General features: G+C 42.0%; 1 protein-coding gene across 3 annotated transcripts; it reads right to left on the bottom strand.

Annotated features, from left to right (window-relative positions):
• Nucleotides 1–446: 446 nt before the first annotated feature.
• Nucleotides 447–10850, bottom strand: LOC108930469 (PAK4-inhibitor INKA2-like). Of its 3 annotated transcripts, none has more exons than XM_018745721.1 (4): nt 10376–10850; nt 3985–4158; nt 1518–2415; nt 447–800 (listed from the first exon to the last, which is right to left on the bottom strand). In XM_018745721.1, exons 3-4 carry the CDS (start codon nt 2407–2409, stop codon nt 604–606), a joined length of 1089 nt encoding a protein of 362 aa, XP_018601237.1. In that variant the 5' UTR covers nt 2410–2415; nt 3985–4158; nt 10376–10850; the 3' UTR covers nt 447–603. The 3 variants fall into 3 exon arrangements, with proteins under 3 accessions (XP_018601237.1, XP_018601238.1, XP_018601235.1); XM_018745722.1 differs by lacking the exon at nt 10376–10850 and adding an exon at nt 9764–10003; XM_018745719.1 differs by lacking the exon at nt 3985–4158.
• Nucleotides 10851–20226: the final 9376 nt, after the last annotated feature.

Below are 20226 nucleotides of genomic sequence, written 5' to 3' on the forward strand. Positions count from 1 at the left end.
AACTGAATTATCCCTGAGGTGTCTCAGTAGAGCTCCTAGTTTGCTTGGAAATGACACCTGTGCCAGTGTGGTTGTACTGCTACTCTGTATGCTGAATATTCATTCAAATAATACCTATTTACTGGTTATGTAAATTATCAATATTGATGTAAAATTCCTGAATTCATTCACTAACATTAGATGGACTCATGCAGTATTACTCAAGTTTTACTCAGCTGCAAATTCAGCTTTATGCTAAATTTAACCCCTTCTCAGGCTGTTTGAATTGTATATGAGTACTTTTAAAAAAGACTTCTTGAATTATTCTGGGACAAAGCTCAGATGCAGCTCAAATGGCATATGTAGAAATTCTCAATAACCTTAGATTTACAAAAGCATTATGAATATTGCATTCCAGCTGTGTTACAATTTTTCACCATAATTATGCATGTCAAGGAGGATAAAGGTAAGCAGGCAGGGACATTTTATTATGCCACATTTACTCAGTCTACAGGCCCTACTTTACAGATAATACGTATATGTGATGTGCATATTATGGTTGACATAGAAAACTAGGTTTCTCAGCTTCTTGGTGCAGTTGTATAGGTGTGACAGACTAAGCTGTTACATAATCAAGAGCAAGCAGATGGTGCTGGGCAATCCGACAGAGTGCCGTGCGTAATGCAGCCCAAGAGAGTGGCCGCCAGAGCCTGGGCATGCCAGGTCCACGTGGTGCTTCATCTGGCTGATGGCACCGAAGAACTGGTTCTGGCCCCGAGCAAGCATGGCCTCCCTCAGTGTTGCCTGGGTTGTGCCTGAAACTGCATATGATACAAAGCTGGTTATGAGTAGAAATTGTGCTTCTTATAACCGCAACTACTGTATTTGTATCTGCAGTGACCTCTCATATGACCAAATGAGTGTAACTACGCCTGAACGATACTTGGTGGGACTGTTAGGTGGCAAGTGATGGACTTTGAATTTGAAGTAAATAATTACTGAGTCAAGACAATTAAGGGTGTGACTTTTGAGAGACACACTGGACCTCATCTGTGAATGGAAAACCAGAGTGCAAGTCTCTTCAGGAAAATCACTTTGATTCTTTTTAGTAAGATGATTTAAAATGAAGGTATCAAGTGTGGTGTGACCTGGGGGTCTTGTCTGATAGAAAGCAGTCCCGCTTATTTTTCAAAATGAGTCAGGTCTAACAGATTGTCAGTTGCAAAGTTGCTTTGGGAATTTCTCACACACACACACACACACACACACACCAGGACTGCAGTCCACCCCACTGCGCCATCATGCCCTCCTAGGGAACTTCACAGTGGAGGAAAAAAAAAAAATCTCCTTGCGATGATTTGGAAGAACCATTATCCTCTGACATTTCCTTTTGTCTGCCCTGCACAGTGATTACACCCAGACAGCTGTGCTGTAATCAAACACTGGCACCACTTTCCCCACCATCTCCAACTGACTCTTGTCCATGAAAATCCCTGACATTGGCTCCTTCTTATCTGCTGGCTGGGGGCATGACCTACCCTTGCCTTGAGGTCCACCTGCCCCAAATGGGAGATAAAAAGGACCCTTGGGCTTGTCTGCTTTTTTGGGCCTTTTGAAGAGCTCAGCCTCTTGGCCATCCTGGGGCATCCACCCAGGCTTCTCCTGCAGCAGCTTGTCCCTGTCCGGTCGCACACTTCGTAAGAATTTTTTGAAGATGTTAGCAGAAAGTGAGAACCTCTTGCAGATCTCCTGGGAGCGGCTGAGTGAAAGAGAATGGGCTGGCTCCTCCTGTTCATCCTCCCCTGGTGCAAGTGGCCCCTTATCCAGTTCAGGTAGGTCCAGCCAATTGCCCACAAGGTCAGCAAAGACGTTATCACCCAGGACCAGAGGTTGCCGGTTGCGGCAGCGGCTCATGAGTGAGGAAGTCCAGTCGCTGGAGTCGTCAGTACCCTCTTGGGAATAGGTACTGTCCAGGGATGGACCTTCACTCGACAGACTATGAAGTATGCGTGGCAGGTCTGCCATCTGTGTTGGGGGTTGTGGATAGTGGTGTGGTGCTGGTGGAGGGGGACTGACACGGGGACCACAGTAGTCCTCCTGAGGGGCACTGTACCCTGAAATTGTCAAAGGGAGGGGAACTGCCCCACTCTCTAGGCCGGATGAGCAGGATGAGGTGTCCAGGCTGCTTCGATGGCGGAATCTCCTCTGCTCCTCTTGGACAGGTGTCCTGCTGTCACAGGGAGTTTTCCACTCCTCACATGCAGAACTCAAAACCTGTGGTGCCAGTGCTGAGGACAGTGGAGCTCTAGTGTGCAGCCCTGAGATGTCCAGCTGCCCTAAAGCAGTTTGGACCTGCAGAAGCTTAAGTTCTTGCAGTGCTCCCATCATAGAGTTCATCTGTGCATAGAGTCCGTCACCTGCTTCCTTCATGGAGAGCTACAGGAATTGGGGAATTTGGGATTGTGGGGTGTTGCACAAGACAGGGGGTCAAGAAGAGATGGAAGAAAGCCTGTTAGTGTGACAAACACAGATTACACCTTGGATTCTCTTAAGCACTTAACTCTAACCTTATGATGAGATAACTTGCTGTCTTCCTGACTATCCTGCTATATGACTTGCTCCTGGTTCACGTCACAGCAAGAGCTTTTTGAGTTCAGAGTTCATAGTTCAGTGTCACTAAGAAAAGGTTAGCCCTGTGTTCTTTTCCCAAAGGTTCACTCAAGGACTAAAACTGCCAGCAGACTAAGAGCAACACAGAGGCAGCAACTCTTTGATTCAACACAGTACCAAAACAACTCCTAATACTGTTTTCTTTTAATATGTCATACTCCAGTGTGTCCATATTCCAATATCAAGGAACTTCTGGAATGGTAAAATAATGACTGCAAACATATTTCTGCCTGCTCCTCTACAGTAAATTTTCTCTGCAGCATGGGGAGTATCTTCTCATCTCCACAACCGGTCTTGTGTCCTGGCTGGCTGCTGCTCTGTTTCAATCCTGAACCCCCTATCAAGTGACAGAGAGCCCCCATATGGTCTCCACCTCACAGGGTGCATGGCAGCTGCAGGGTGGGTCTTCATAGGCAAGGGCACCGCAAGTTCCTTTTATCTGCCTCAACCACCTCCCCGCTGAGAGCAAGTCAGTAGTACAGCAGGCCAGTGCCTACAAGAGGGCTCCTGCCAGCCCACTGCAGGGCTTCTGCCTTCTGCAGAGGAGAGCAATTGTCTGGACAGTAGTGTGTTAGCGCCACATGCTCCAAAAACCCCATTAAAGTACCAAACTGCCCTGCAAATGGAATTTAGGTTGATATAAGGTTGATGGCAAAACCAAAGGGCTATGAAAGCGTATACAATATTTCTCCTGGAGAACCTTTATTAGTCGTCAAAGTCTTTTATAGTCAATGAATAGTCCATCTAGTCCCTTCCATAGTACCAAACCAAATTGCTATTTTCTTCTAATTACACTAGCTGGTTGGATTTATTGCTATTTTCACTACTATCTTTAATAAGTCATTTGCAATAAGTAAAAATGATTTAGACAGTGCTTCTTCAATACAGGGTAAAAATAGCTTGTACAATCTTCAGATGTCCTGTAGAAAATATTATGGAGCTATCAAAGTAATAGAGAGCGACTGAAGCAAAACTAGTTTATGTTTTATTCACACACAGTCATTGCAGTTCAGTAACCACATCTGACAACCTTTCCCTGTGCTTCTCCAATTCATATTTGCCACAAATAATGTAAAAACACTGTCACTTCACTTGCTGAAGCACCCGTACATTCCCACAAGATGTACTTTCGCGTGTGAATATACTTATATGCTTTAAACTGTATGCTGTTATGCACAATGAGCCAATAGATCTTGTGCCGTCAGCCCAGAGTATGATTCACAACCAGCCTCATTTTTGCTGAGAACATTTGTATGTCAGAAGTTGTATATTTCAGCTTGTTTTCTAGAGACATGTCAAAGCAGAAACACTGATAAGCAAAGGAAATGAGCTCACCTTAAAAAAGCTTCACAGAGGGATTCTCTCCATGTGTACTCCTGTCTGCCCTTGTCTGCCCCTGTCTGCCTCGGTCCTCTCAGCTTCCTCCCACATTGCCTCCAGGCCTTATATGAAGCTGGCTGCTGATCGGGGACTGAGACACTCCTAGGACCCCAATTGGCTGTGTCTAGGCTTTAATCCCAAACAGAGGGGCGTGTTCACCACATTTGATTGACAATGGTGGGAGTCATGGAGAGAGGAGGGTGGGGGCAGAGGACAATATTTATGGGGGACCATATGCTCAAATGGCAGACTTGTTCCCAAAGCTAATTCAATTACAGGCAACAGAAGCACTACTTAGTATAACTGCTTATGTAATATAATCACAAATTGTATTTCTCTGAGATGGGTGTTGCTTTGGAAAAATGTGTCTGTTAAATGATTACATTTACATGAAGTGAAATTGGACAATGTACTGTATCGGTAGCTATCTTAAATTTGCAAAATCTGGCATGCTCAACTGTAAATATGAATGATGCATAATGATGTGTTAAATAATGAATAATAATTTGCTAAATGAAAAAAGGTAATATGAAAATACTAAGTTTCTTTTTAAAAAGCAAAAATGTTTTAAAGGAAGGGGGTGCGGTGGCGCAGTGGGTTGGACCACAGTCCTGCTTTCCGGTGGGTCTGGGGTTTGAGTCCCGCTTGGGGTGCCTTGCGGCGGACTGGCGTCCTGTCCTGGGTGTGTCCCCTCCCCCTCCGGCCTTACGCCCTGTGTTGCCGGGTTAGGCTCCGGTTCCCCGCGGCCCCTTTGGGACAAGCGGTTCAGATAATGTGTGTGTGTGTGTGTGTGTGTGTGTGTTTTAAAGGAATGGTCCTCTGCACCTATATTTTGGTAGAATAATGCTAAGTTTATTTGGCTTTTACCAGTGGCTAAAACTGAAGTTTGTCTGCTTTGGACCCTAAAAAGATGGGCAGGCCCTGATCCCTGCCATGATTATTGTGACATCTGGAAATTCCTCCCATTCAAGTGCGAAACATGAGATAAATTTTTTCCAGTGACGTCTAGGTCAAGTAGTCATGAGCACCAAAGTGGGCTTGAGGGTACAGAGCACGTGTTGCTTAGGAATACCCTGGGAATGGCCCAGTTAAAAGTAAAGTAACAGCCCCCATATAATCATATGTTCCCAACAAGAGGGCTAGCTCTCCATGTGGTAGTTACAGGGTCAGGAGTAATTACTGCAGTTAGGTTGTCCCTGTCCTTTGAGGCTCTCCACACAGTGCACATGACTGTCACCATTAGAAGTAATTAGACATGTTCAGAAATGGTACATAATAACTGCTTACATGTGACCATATGCATGTTCCATGGGGCTTATAACCTACACTGGTGCAGTGTGGCGCTGTGTACACCCTAGGGTCTGAATAATTATTCATAATTTAAAAAAGCACCTTCCCTTGGCTCTGATTTGACAGCCGTGGCCCACAGACAAACTAAAATATCACTGTCCTGAGCTCTCTCTGGCTCGTTCCCTCCAGACATCGCTGAGAATGACTTGTTTACTGTGCCCTCATTTGCCTGCTGTGTTAATAATTCAGATGTGCACTGCAGAACGCTGCCGACCAATCTCTCCGTGCTACGTGGCAGCAGAGCGCAAAGCCCTGTGCCCTACATACGCCATCTTTTTCACGCTAAGCCCAGGACTCTGGTGTCTTTTAAGTAGGTGGGTGTTCCATGGACTTTTCCCAAGCGATCCTTGATGTTTAACCTCATGTAAGGTATTTCTTCCACAATATAACAGAATTTTCCCATTTTTTACTGGTGAGTGGGCAAGGCTGGATGCTGCTTAATGCCTGGCAGGGGTGACTAAGTATGCATATATGCTCTTTGGGTGCTCTTGTGTTTACTCTGACTTGTATGTCGCTTTGGAGAACAGGTAAAATCTGCTACATGAATAAATGAAGCTGTAAATGTATACAGAGACAGGTTCTCTGAACTGCTAGTCAGCACAAATGGACGGTGTCTGAATGTTACTGCAGCTCTGTGCTCCTTTTTCACACAGTACACATGGTATCTTCCTACCAGATAATCAGCCATTATAACTGTAAACCCAGTTTAAAGTGAGCAGAAAATGGCTAGCAGCTCTTAGATTAACAGTGACTAAATGGTTAATTGTTCATTCATTTAGCTATTCTATGTTTCTGCTTGCATCATACATCCATTTCTGAGTCTGACTTTCTTCAGCAAGTCTGCTGCAAATTGTGTGTCTACTGCACATCATGATTTCTAAAATTAAGAACAGCTTCTTGTACTTGTTATTTTGGGTATTTACAGTGGTGCCTTCTAAGATGAGCTCTTTGTGCCTAAGGCCTTTAATACTGTTGAGTTAAGAAGACTATAAAAGCTGAAGCATAAAATGTCAGGCATGATTAAACACAAAAGGGTGCCTCTGTGTGTGGGCGCATGCCTGTGAGAGAGCATTTCGGTGAGGAGCTGCGTGAGACTTCACCATGGTGAAAGGTAGATATCCTGGGTAAAAATAATAGATGGCATGTTTTTTAGAGCCAATCTTATTAAATATGAATGCTGGAAGGAGGAGGAGGTCACAAAGGACAGTGAAATCTCTTTTCCAGGCCTCAGAGTGTCTCCCTCTCCAAAGCAGGGCTGCTCAAGATGAAGCTCGACACTCAGGGTTCAGGCAGGAGTAAGGACTCTACAGGAGGAGTCCAGGTGACCCAAGGCAGGCCACATTCATTATATTTATATTGAATATGCATATTCAGAGATCCATGTTCAGCCATATTTAGCCTTTAAAGTCACTGAGAGTAGTTGCATTGCACAGAGATTTCATACAACACAGATATTCAAAATAAGAAAACATTCACCAATGACTTTCTCCATGCAGAAGCTATAAATAAAAACCAGGACTCAAACCTTGTCACTTCAGACATGCAAGTCCTGTAATAATGCAGTAAAGGGCCCATTTCAGCTTTCAAGCTTCTCTTGTGTACAAAATATAAAGATGCTTAATAAATAAAACTAACTGCAACTCATAGTAGTAGGACCTAACTACTCGGTCATGAGCACTTCAGCAATAATTTTAATCCTTCCTGTTTTTTGGGAGCTTTCAAAGCTGGAAGTCTTGTTTATTTTTTGGATGTTCTTATCACAAACATCATTATTACTTGAACGTCAACAAGCTTTGTGAGAGTTACACATCCTCTGAAGACTGCAATCAGAACAAATCTGAAACACTACAACGATGCCCGTCTCTTTCCTTGGCGCCACGATGCCTCTCACTGGGTAGACATCGGGCTGCTGTGTGAGAGCTTTGGAGGAACATTTTGAGCACATGGTTCCCTCCCAGTCCTTGACACACAGACAATTGTGAGATGATAGCCATTGGCCCGTCCAATAGATCTGTACAGGTGCCTCTGGCCCTTGAGGTACACAGCTAAGATCAGGCCAAGTATATTTAGGAGGTGAGACTTCACAAAAAACTTGACAAAGTTGTGGCAGATATTTCACAAGGAAGTTTCTTGTAAAAAGTACTATGTAGGCCCAAGACCCCAGAGAATCGCTTTGCTCTTTCCTGCACAAGATTATCTGAGAAGCCCTGAAAACAATGATCGCATGCTCAAGTGCAACAACTGCTGTCGACCCCTGCCAATTTTAGCAGAGGGGAAGGAAGGGGTGCCTGAAATATGAAACCACAAGAAAAGCAAATACTGTAGGCTCTAAGGTGGAGCACCGCCAAACCATGGTCTTATGGTGAGCTCTACTACCTTGACAGGAGGTGACCCCCAGTGTGATAAATTTAATTCCATCACACTGGCCTTCATAAGTAAGATTTCCAGTTTTTCAGGACAAATAATAAAGGTATACACATGGCATCACTGTTAATCACATAAAAGTGGAGAGACCACCCCTGTCGTACCAAGGGAAGTCTTAACTACGAGATCAAAGCCCACACATCTATTTGAAATTCAACCCCTTCCTCTGATGTATTATACACACAATATAGGTATATGTAACTGAATTGAAGAAGTCCTTGCAAACATGCACATTTTGTGGGTGATGTTTGAAGGATTTGAACCTGGAAACAACCTAACTTTTTGGATGCAGTGAAACAAACATTTGTGAAGGGTGGTGAGGGGCCAGTGATATTAAAAGCAACTCTGTACATGGCTGGCTGACTTTCTTGTCCCCTTGAGAATTACAAAGCACTGCTGCAACATCCATTGCTTAAGTGCTCACATGGCTCAACCTGAGGACCCAGCTGCCCTGTGTATGAGGGACTCACACCTGACTGAACTGTGTGTCTCCGATGCATCTGAATGACATGAGGACAAGTGTTTAATTTGGTCATTTATACAAACCCTCCCTTCTCCCCAGGGCTCCTGTCTTGGCACTTGGCTCTTGTTGAAAGGGGCCTCAGACATGTGGCATCTCTAGCTTACTCTCTCCTCCCTACCCTCACCCACAAAAACACCATGGCGGATTGTGCTTTGCTGGGGGGCAGTGTGAAGGGGCACTTTTTTAAACAAGCACATGCTATTAATTTCTCACTGTGTGACTGTCTGATCAGTTGGATGGTTGACTGTTTTCGTCTTTCAAGAAGCTATGATATGACTCCCATAACACAGTCTATGAGTTTTTAGGTCCCAAGTCTGTGTGCTAGCTCAAAGGCATCAAGGCAAACTGGTGTCACTCAAGGGTGAGGCTGCCCTCAAGGATGCCTTGCAAAGGAAACAGCTCCATTTTATCGTCTTCCATGCAGAATTCAAAAGTGTCTGAAACCAGTTTTGGCGAAGACACAAGCCAGCCACAGTTTTTGGAACAGTGCATTAGCTGTTACTATAGCTGTGTCTTTAATGATCTCCCATCTCTGTTGAGTCAAGCACGGAAAACTACAGCTCTTAATTTACATTTTTCCAAGGGCCCAGATCTTTTGAATGATGGTTAAGGGGACAGACATCACTAACATTGCTGTACTTTAACTAGCTACTTTTGGGTCTGTAGCATTTACAAAATTCATAGCATAAATGAGGCCATCAGGTCCAAGCTAAAGGCTGTGCAAGAAAGATGCTGCTACCGTGCTGTTTTAGCACCAGTACCTGCACATCATGTGCTCTGCTTTTGGCTGCTGTGACAAAGGCAAAGACTCCCTTGGAAGTGTCAAGTGCTGCTGCAATTTAAGAAAAGTTAATGATATCCTGCCTTTGGTGCCAAACCTCTCATGTCCAGCCATCTTATATGAAAAAAAGGAAATGATTAGCTTTTTAGGGTGACAAAAAGCCCCAAAATGTCAAATAAAGCGCAGGATTCATTTTGCTCTCTCTGTCGAGGAGTGTAACCGAAAGTACATGGTGTTAAGCAGCAGAACATGAACTCTGTTTTACTTTCATTCACCTAGAGAACAAAGACTACGTTGTGGTAACAGAGGCTCTTAAAAGATGAACGTTAAGGCGCTTTTTTTGAAGTGTCATCTTAGAATGTTAGGGAATAGAAAAAAGAGGAAGACTCTTAAAAGAGGAACACTCTATTCATGCTTTGGACAAAGAATAACGCAAATGCAATAGATTATTCTCTGATAGCTAAAAATGCAATGTTGTACACTGACCATAATCTGACCATGCATTCTAAAAAACATGGTTCCAGTCAATAGCGCAAGGGCTGCAGAAACACAAGCAAATACAGAGAAATACAAACACACAGACACACAGACATACACACACACACACACACAAAAAATGAATGATAAAATATTTCAATGCCAGCTGTTACACTCACAGTTGTGCCGCGTCGCTAAGTCCTCTGTATCCTCTAATAATTGGCACAATCTTCCCTTTAATGATGATAACACCGACACGCGGGCAGTAGTAAATAAGAATTTCAATTTAACCATAATTCATTTTGTAAAAAAATGCTATGTATATCTGAATTCGTGGTTGTCGCTCGGTTGCTCCTGATCCCGTTAATTATTACCGTGTGCAAAACATGGAACCACGAGAGTAATTCACTTATTCGTCTTTATACACTGACTTTACTGATACTTTCGTGAACCAAGAAGAGGGAGCACAACCGTTCCCGGACACGTGTGGTGCTGTAAACAATTCATGTGCACAGGAGGAGGAAAACACGGCTGGGATTCCGATTTACCCATTTTAAACACTGCTCGGTTCGCGTCGCACCGTCTCTTTACTGCACGTTTGCACTCCGAACCCTGTCAGTTGACATTTTGGGGCTTTTTCCCAAAGGAAAGCGGCAAATCCTCTGTCTGTGGGACGGACCGTTATTCCCACTGAAAAACGGGCATGACTTGGAGAGTCCGAGACCACCCCCGCCACCACGAACGGTAATGAATTAAGTCTCAGATGAATTCGACCCAGTGTGTGTACGTACCAGTTCCTGCTTCAGGCGTTTCAAGCATAGATCCATGTTCTTTAGCTCAGACTTCGAAAATGCTGCCTCCGTAAATTCCCATAAATTAATTAATTAATAACAGTTTCACAGCCTCCGTCACGTGGGCGTAAGCATGTTGCGAATACCCGCTTCACACAGGAGTTCCGAACAGCGCAGAGCACGTATCCACCGAACCGCGGTCCGGTTCCTTACAGTAGCTCTTATCCGGGGCAAGAAAAATGAAAAAGAGGCTCAAGGATGTCATCGCCGAACATCCTCGTTCCTGAACAAATTCACCGGTTCCAGTAGTATACAACTGAACATAATCAGTCAGTGTTCTTTATTTCCGTCTTGGTGAAAGCTACACACATGTATGTATGTGTATCACATGTGTATAACCCTGTATGTATGTATGAATGTGTGTTCGTATGTGTGCCCGGTCTCGTTCACACATGAAAAAAAGTCGGAGCCCCTGTTTCTGTGTCCCGATCCTCAGTTAAACGGCTGTTGTTCACAACAGGCTGAACTGAACGGAACGCTTTAGGAAATATCGCGAACGGCGTGTTTGTGCCTCCTGTCGGACATTGAGAGTAGAACATCAACACACATCGAGTCCCCTTGTTCGTCATTAACCGGAAACCCTGCTTTTCCCGTCCTGCTGGTACCGTCATGGACACGAGCTCTGCTCGTACACACACACGAAACTGCTCAGATCGAATCTGAATTAAAGCACGTTTGACTAAGACAAAGTAAAATGATTCAGAAAAAAAGAAAATAAATGGCACAGATGAGCGGGTTCCTCTGAAGAGGCGAGTCCCAACTGTAGTTGCAGGCCGGTAGAAAAGAATTGTTTTGCTTCTCTGGTCCTACAAACCAGCGCAAGGAGTTTGCTCTGAGAAAGCCACTGTTGCAAAGTACGTTATAGGGATTCTTTCTGAATAAGAATTCCTTATGATTCCCTGAACATGACACATGAAAGAAATAAACATCCCCAGTAAACAGCTGTCCTTGGGTTTGACTCCTGCTCCTTAATGTAAAGTACTAGGTCTACTCACAAACAAGAAAATACTTGACATTTTTCTAGCTAGATTCTCAAAATGATTTCTCTTTAATTTAGTGCTGTTTTTGAATGTATTTTGAAATTGGTAATACACATTAATATTGTGACATGCAGCACCATGGGTTTGGATGGGGCAAAGAAGGATGCAGAGGCAGCATTCATCACAAACAGCAGCCAGCCTTCCCAGCCTGCTTAGCACTCCTAGGCTCTCTCCCAACACCCTAGTAGGCACAGTCACCCCATCATTTTCTCACTAAGTGCCCCCAGTGGTTGCACACCCACATTTAACATTATTCCCCACAATGCAAGTATTTACATTAAACAGGTTTCCCATCTAAAACAGTAATGCGGGTCATTACAATATTATACCTATTTGTGATCAACAGCCTGATTTTCTCTAGAACCTACAGAAAAACAGTTATCACTACCTTAGAACCAATCTTGCAAATACATGGGCACAAGGCTTCATTAAGGTTGCTGTGTGAACCCAGATCATGTACAGGGCTAGAATGGGTAAAAGAAGGCCTACATATTAGTGTAAAAGACCCAAGGCTGTTGAGGATATGATTTGCAGTGTCCAGACTGCTCCAGTCAGTGAGGAAACATCTGGATTAAAGATCTCTGTAGGGCAATGGATGTGATGTTTCTTTTTCTATTTATTAAAAGAATACCAAGTTCCAGATATTATAAGTTTTGGCAGCTGGTTTCAAAAGATTTTATTTTTCTTTCTTTATATTTTCAGTTCACATGTAATGTCATGTTATTTGAGTTTTTTTAAATAACAATTAGCAGCTCTATCCTTACATGTACATTTAGCTGATGCTTTTCTCTAAAGTGATGTGCATCTCATAGAAAATACAATGTGTACATTACATTAGCAAAGAAACTGAGATGCAGACGTGTGATTATTAAGTACAATTAGTTTGTTACTTTCCACTATATGAACCAATGTACATCACATGAGTAGCTGCATAAAACTATCTGAAAATTGATGATTCTAAGTTATAGATATATACTGTAGATATAAATATATATCTGTATATCTATAATTTAGATATATAGATATATTTTATTCTATGTATATATATATATATATATATATATATGATATATTTTATATATATAAACATTTATATAGATGCGTGAAGATTTATCTGTTAACAGGTATGATCTCAAAGTTATAGTGCATGAGCATTTACACATTACATGAACGTAAGAGATCATGGGTGAAGTGAGTCCTTACGAAGTTTTTGTTGCTTTATTCCGCACAAAACATGTGGGTGTCTGGCATCAGCCCTTGGAAGACAATGCTTTTCACAACTGGGAAAACACACTTTAAGTATCAATAGATCAAATCCCAGAAATGCCAGCACAAGGATGTTCAGTCCTGATCTTGAAGTTGAGGTGTGTGCGCACACATTCATTCCAGCTGAGCACTTTCAGGTATTGATGTGATTATCAAATTTTAAGTGAATGAATATAGCATGGGGGGTGCGGTGGCGCAGTGGGTTAGACTGGGTCCTGCTCTCCAGTGGGTCTGGGGTTCGAGTCCTGCTTGGGGTGCCTTGTGATGGACTGGCGTCCTGTCCTGGGTGTGTCCCCTCCCCCTCCGGCCTTGTGCCCTGAGTTGCTGGGTAGGCTCTGGTTCCCCGCGACCCTGTATGGGACAAGTGGTTGTGTGTGTGTGTGTGTGTGTGTGTGTGTGTGTGTGTGTGTGTGAGAGAGAGAGAGTGAGAGTGTAGCATTGCTCTCTGAACTGATTTTGAACCCCAACTGCACATCCCTATTCCATTGAGAAGCTCATTAACTGAGTAAAAAGCATTATAAACTCCCACTCTTGATCCTTCTATCAGGTGACTGAATAGCCTACCTTAAATACTAAAAGATCTCATTGAACAAAAGGAAAACATGGGAGATGGTGGTGAACTAGACAAAACACATCCTGCACTTCCCCTGGTCCTGTTTGTTGACCCAAATCCATCTAAATGAACACTATTATCATCTCAATAGTCTTCCATGCCATGTTATGACTGCATCCAGATGCCTACAGATGGTGGAGAATTCTGTAGAGCTTCAGGGAACTTGACTTAATATGAATAAATGATCTTCTGAAAGTGAAGAAGAAGTCCCCTCATGTCATGCAATTTAGCGTGAAATGCCATTGTAATAGTATCTTAAAGTTAACGGACATAAAAGCATAAAATATTCATAATTGTAAGCTAGTGAATATAAATCAAATGCTCTCTGGTGGGTCTGGGATTCGAGTTCCGCTTGGGGTGCCTTGCGACGGACTGGCGTCCCGTCCCGGGTGTGTCCGCTCCACCTCCAGCTGTGCACCCTGTGTTGCCAAGTTAGGCTCCGGCTCACTGCAACCCTGCTTGGGACAAACGGTTTCAGTCAATGTTTGTGTGCCAAATGATCATCATGGGTGTAGACTGCTCTGTGGCCCATGCTTCCTAGATGAAATCCTGACTTCCATGACTCTGCATTGGACAAAATTTGATGTTGAATGACTGAATAAGAATATATTAAAAGACAGGAAAGAAAAAATGTTTTTGTTGCAAATATCACAAAGTATCTTGATGTTAAATACCAGTTATTTTGGTATTTAATTTTAGGAAGCATACTTTTTGTTTAGAAACTGCTTATTTGTTCTCCCTAAGAAATACATAATGATTATTTGATGCACTCATGACCGGACTTTGCCTTGTGAGGTATATTATGGTGTGAGGTGGTTGTGTAATTGTGAGTTGTTATAATTTCAAGTTTTTAAGTGTTTTGGCAGAGCACCAAAAGGACCAGAGAGGCTTTGAAAAATCCAAAGTGCAGAACCAGTGCAATGGTGCCTGTAGATGGCACCAAAAGCATTAAAAGACCACTTCTTGAAACTTTGTTTTGAGGTAATTTACAAAAGATATGGTTGTTTTTTCTTAATATTCCCATGTTATTATTACAATTCTTTTGAAAATATTTTTATTCATTCTGAACTTTGCAGCAGAGTCTTTTTGAGGTACCTAAAAAATTAACATCAAAACTGTTGTTGGCCCATATAAAACTAAAATCTTAACATGCACTGATTTGCATTTACATTTACATTTATTCATTTAGCAGACACTTTTTTCCAAAGTCACGTAGATCTCATAGAAAATACAATGTGTTCATTACATTAGTAGAAAGAAACACTTAGATGCTGATGAGTGATTCTTAAGTACATTTAGTTACCTTCCACAATATGAACCAATGTTCATCACACGAGTAGCTGCATAAAACTTCATTCTAATATCGACAATTCCTAATCACTTTCCTAGTAATAAAAAAAAATCTTCAGCCAATGTGTGTATATATATTTCCATACATATAAACATTTATGTTGCATTACAGGAGTAGCTGTGTGAAGGTTTATCCATTATTTAACACCTCAGAGTCATAGAGCATGGACATTTACACATTATATGAATTTAAGAGATCATGGGTGAAGTGAGTCCAAAAGAGGTGAGTTTTAAGAACCTTTTTAATTGTGGACAGAGATTCAGTAGTTCTGAATGAGAGAGGGAGGTCGTTCCACCACAACGGAGCCAGAACCGAGAACCTTCGTGCTTTACCTTTCGTGCATGGGACCACCAAGTGGGCAGATGTGGAAGAGCGTAGCAGTCTGGTTGGGGTGTAGCGGATAAGATGAAGTCTTGTAGATATCTGGGAGCAGATCTATTGGTGCATTTGTAGGCTATAACCAGGGTCTTAAATTTGATTCGGGCAGCTATAAGAAGCCAATGCAGAGAGACGAGGAGGGGAGCAACATGGGAACGCTTTGGCAAGTCAAACACAACTCATGCAGCAGCGTTCTGTATCAGCTGTAGAGGTTTGATGGCTGTAGCAGGAAGGCCAGATAGGAGAGAGTTGCAGTAGTCCAGGTGAGATGTTACTATGGCTTGGACAAGTAGTTGCACATAGTCAGTTGTGAAGTAAGGACAGATCCTGTGGATGTTGTGCAGGATGTATCTGCAGGTCCAGCTTGTGGCTTTGATGTGCTGAGAGAAAGACAGACTTCAGTCGATCATCACTCCCAGAATTTTAGTCGAGGAGGTAGGCAAAATCAATAAGCTGTTCAGTTTGACAGAGCATAGAGAACAGGAAGACAGGCCAGCTGGGAGGTGAAGGATCTCTGTTTTGGAGAGGTTGAGTTGTAGGTGCCAATCAGACATTCAGGCAGAGTTGTCTGATAGGCAGGCAGCGATGCACATGGAAAAGTATCTGCTAAATGAATAAATGTAAATGTAGATTTTCCTAAACCTGTAAAGCACTCATAATCCAGTGCATACTCATGCAGTAGTGTAAAACAGTGCTGCAGGCAGCCAGAGGTCGATGATAGGGGACAGTGTTCTTGCCAGATTGTAGGGATGGGTCAAATTCTATAGATGTCAATGTAGTAGACCTTTCACTCTCTTGTCTGCTGTAACCATGGCATTGAACTTGATATGTACAGCTACAGGAAGCCAGAGGAAAGAGAAGAAGATAGGAGATACGTGGGAAGGTTGAACACAACTCATGCTGTAAAGGGTCTGCCACTGCTGAACCATCCTGGTGGTACAAACTAGATCAGACAGGTCCTGGGAGTCAAGCAGTATTTGTGGTGCAATATCAACATGTCCTGGGCCAGGAGCTGCATCGTGTCTGGTGTGCAGAACTGATGGATTCAGTTAATGTTGAAGAGGACATGCAAGAGTGTGTTACGGCTACAATTTGTTTGGAGGAGCAAACAGGAGAGTCAGTTGCTACTCCCAGGGTTAATTATTAGTGAGTGTTGATAGAGTTGAAAAAGAAAGAGTTGAAAGAGATATGATGAGTGAGTTGCCCAATGAGAGAGAAAGTTATTGGCAAGGGGAAAGGAGCAGCTGGAAGATAAAGGATTTCAGTTTTGGAGAGGTGGTGCAGGGTTGTCCATCCGTCCATCCATCCAACTTGTCAGAGATACACATTGCAGAGAGACAAGTTGCAGGGTATGTCTGTGCTGGGAGGGGGAAAACACATGAAGAGCTGTGTAACATCTACATAGCAGTGATAACAGAAACCACTGGAGGTAATGACCAAACCAAGGGAAGTAGTGTATATACACAAGAGTAAAGGGCCAAGTACAGAGTTCTGTGCAACACCAGCTGAGGGAGGTTGAGGAGAAGAGAAGGAACCATGCCAAGGCCATCTAACAAAGAAAAGAGCATCTGCTAATTGACTGCATCAAATGAAATAGAGTGGTTGAGAAGAATTAGAACTGAAGAGATGGAGGCAGCTCTTGCAGATTGAAGAGCTTCTGACACTGAAGACTGTTATCCATCAAGGAGTGTGAAGAAGTTTCAATAATTGATTGTAAAAGGCCACTTGAGTTTTGGAGAGGAAAGGAAGGAGGGAGACCAGGCTATAATTCTGGACTTAGTTTGGATTTGGTGAAAGTTTCTTCAGCAGTGCGGAGACATGGGCAGTTTTAAAAGCAGATGGGTAGCAACCCAAAGAGAGAGAGGTATTGAAGATGAATGAAATGACTTATATATGACTTAATAATTTGAAATCTTCAAAGTTGAGGGGAGAGAGAGGAGCGAAGGAACGGTTAAAAAAGTACTTTCGGATTATTTGATGTGGATTATAGTTTTTCTTAAAAACATTTGATTTTCATGAATCAAAGAGAATAGAGTGGTAGGAAGCAAGGAGCTTTTTGTAAGATTTAGAGTTTATGGAACTTTTATATTTCCTCATTTCCACTCAGCTATACAAAGTTTTGATCTGTTATGAGTGCGTGCTCTTGAGTGTGCCTCATGCTGGAATATTTTTAAAAATAAACATAAATATGAGATTTTTAACAAAGTGCCAATGTAATGTGATCTGATCTTTGTCGTTGACAAAATGTTAACATAATTACCTATGAGACGTGTTTAGACACGTTGTGTAGGGTTAGCGTTTAGCAAGATTGGGCAGGGACAGCCAGTAACATAGTGGTTAGAGCTGCTGCATTTAGATCCAAAGGTCACAGGCTTGATCCCCACCTTCAGCAGGGTACTTCTCTCAAATTGCGCCACTAAAATTATCCAGCTGCATAAATAATTGTAACCTTATGACTGTAAATCACTTTGGAGAAAAGCATCAGGTAAATGGTTACTGTTTTATTCTTTGCCTCTATGTCACAAAGGTTAAACAGTAAATCCTTTTCAATTGCCCTAACCATGGTAAAATGTAACATTAAAGGAATTGAATGCTGATTCTGCAATTACAGTAGCAGTGAGAAAGGACTAGAGGTGTTTAGGATGGAGGGAAGGCAGCATCTACTAGGTGATGTCATTGGACCGAGAACAACAGTGTGGCTCAAAATGTGCAATCACTCTATATATTAAATACAATAAAGCAAATCTCAGCTGTTACTTAACTAAGCTATGAAGTGGAATCTGTCACAGGACATACTGGAGACACACTGTATATGAACATGGGTGTAAAGTGTTATGTTCTTGAAAATAATAAGTATAAGAAAGCTTTATCTGTGACATTTAGTTGTTACTAGATATGCATATTCACTGAACATGGGCAGATTATTGCCACGTTTATCACAATTCTATGTCCCTTCTCAGCAATACTTGAATGCACTCTCAGTTACCAAATTTTAAACATCAAACAAATGTCACAACATGGGTACAAGAGGAATTGTTTATGTTTCCTAAGTCTGCTATAATAAACCGCTTCTCTAGCTTTGTCTCACTAAACGAATGGTTTTTGCTCTAAAGTGATCTAGGATCAGCTCATCACCCCAGCAAATGTTGTGAGCATTTATACCACAATAAGCTAAATTTACACTGCTCTATCAAGGTGTGCAATGTATTTAGATCAGTCCATGCTTCTGTATACCAGATACCTATAGATTATAACTTGTGTGTAAGATCAGCACCATAGGATTCCAAGGACATGGAGATTCCTTTGTGTGATACACAACTTTACATGTGAAATGTACTCATCAAGTTAAAGGAAGAAAAGTTTAGAATCAACATTCAAGTGATGTGGAAATCTGCCTTTATTAGAGCTTTTCTTGTCCAGGAAACAGGAAATAAATAACAAACAACAAGAATAATAATGGTATTAAATTATGAAATAAATTGTATTTAATAGATTAAAAAAAAATCTAATAACTGTAATTTTTTAAATTAATTAAATGTTTGTTGTATTTTGTAAAGGTGATTTAACAAAAAGGCAATATGAACAGAACTAATTTTTCTGGAAATATAAATTTGAAAAATAAATCCCACAATTGTGAGTTTGTGGCAGATAGAGATCTTTATGAGACGTTTCACAGTTGGTGAGACACAAGACAAAGTCATAAATGATATACACCGTCTGACAGAACACACACAGCAGTTACAGAGAATTAAAAAAACAAGACCGAAGTAAAGCAACGAACACATTAGACAACTTTTTTCCCCAAAAATAGAACACAAAGATTATACACTTTGAAAGGTTTCTTTTTGTTGACCCCCCTCCGCCCCCAAAGCCTCATTCCTGTATCCAATAACCTCAATGTCCACCGGAGTCCACCCAATTCTTAGTGACACTGAGGCACTCTTTGCACCCGTGCTATTCACTCCCTGTTATATGTCCAGCTCCATAATTGTTGTCCAAAATGGACAGACTCATCTTTGTTCTGAAGTCGCACCATGAGACTTACAGGTGTATTCTGTTTTTTTGTGTTGAAAGATGGAGAAAAGTGCCTTTTGCTCTTCCCCCACGTACTTACGAGTTTATATGGTCCATATGGTCCACCGTCCACTTCTTCCATAGGAACCTGGTTGCTCAGTGGCAAATCAGCAAAGGTAGCTGATAATGAGCTCTTGTCTGAGTGGACTCGAGTCCCAGGTGATATACCAAACAGGAAAATCTCACAACAGTCACAACTATGTATTCAGAAATATAGTCCATGCATTTCTCATGAGTCCACTGGTAGCCAGAACTCTCCTCTTTTGGGGGATTCAAGAAATCAACAAAGAGACATAAGATGGGGTCTACAGAGGTTGGGGCTACCCTGATTCTCTGTAAACAAATCTCTGAGATATTGCTCTATGTCATCTCTTATCAACAGCAATATTTGGCTTTACTTTTGTCCTCTCATGCTTAAATACAAATAGATAACTTTAAGAGACGGATCTTTGTACTCATTCTTGCAGCTTTCAGGACATTCTAGTTTGTTCTGCTGTCATCTAGTCTGACATAGAATCAGGACTCAAATTCAGGCCAAAGATGACATTGAGTGGCCCTGCTGAGCAACAGAAGTGTCTTTTGCAACTGTCATTGTAAGTTTTCATGGTGGATGTCTATCTGACTGAAGCTATAGATGTGCTTTACTCTTTAAAATGATGCTCACTTCTAGCCACATGGTATGTATAATGCTACTGGGTTTTAACACACAGACCTGCGGTCTGTGGAAGTTCATGGACACACATGGCTTGAAAGTTTTAAAATTCATTCAAGACCCAGTAAAATCATCTTAGTCAGGTTTTTCAAAGCTCACAAAAGCAAATCTGCTGAGGACGAAGACCTGGTTTAACTATTACAGAGCTTTGCATTTGGAAGGCTAAAGCCTGACACATGTGACAGATATGTGCCCAGGTTTACATCCTTTTCATGTGGCCAGCAGATGCCTTTCACACTAAGCAATTTTAATACTGTATGCTTTTTATCTTTAGCCCATTTGTACAGATAGTAAAATCACTGAAGCAGGTGAAGTTCCTTCTCGCAAGAATACCCCCAATGGATGCTACTTGAACTT

The sequence above is a fragment of the Scleropages formosus genome, chromosome 22, assembly GCF_900964775.1.
Source record: "Scleropages formosus chromosome 22, fSclFor1.1, whole genome shotgun sequence".
Classification (NCBI taxonomy): Eukaryota; Metazoa; Chordata; class Actinopteri; order Osteoglossiformes; family Osteoglossidae; genus Scleropages; species Scleropages formosus.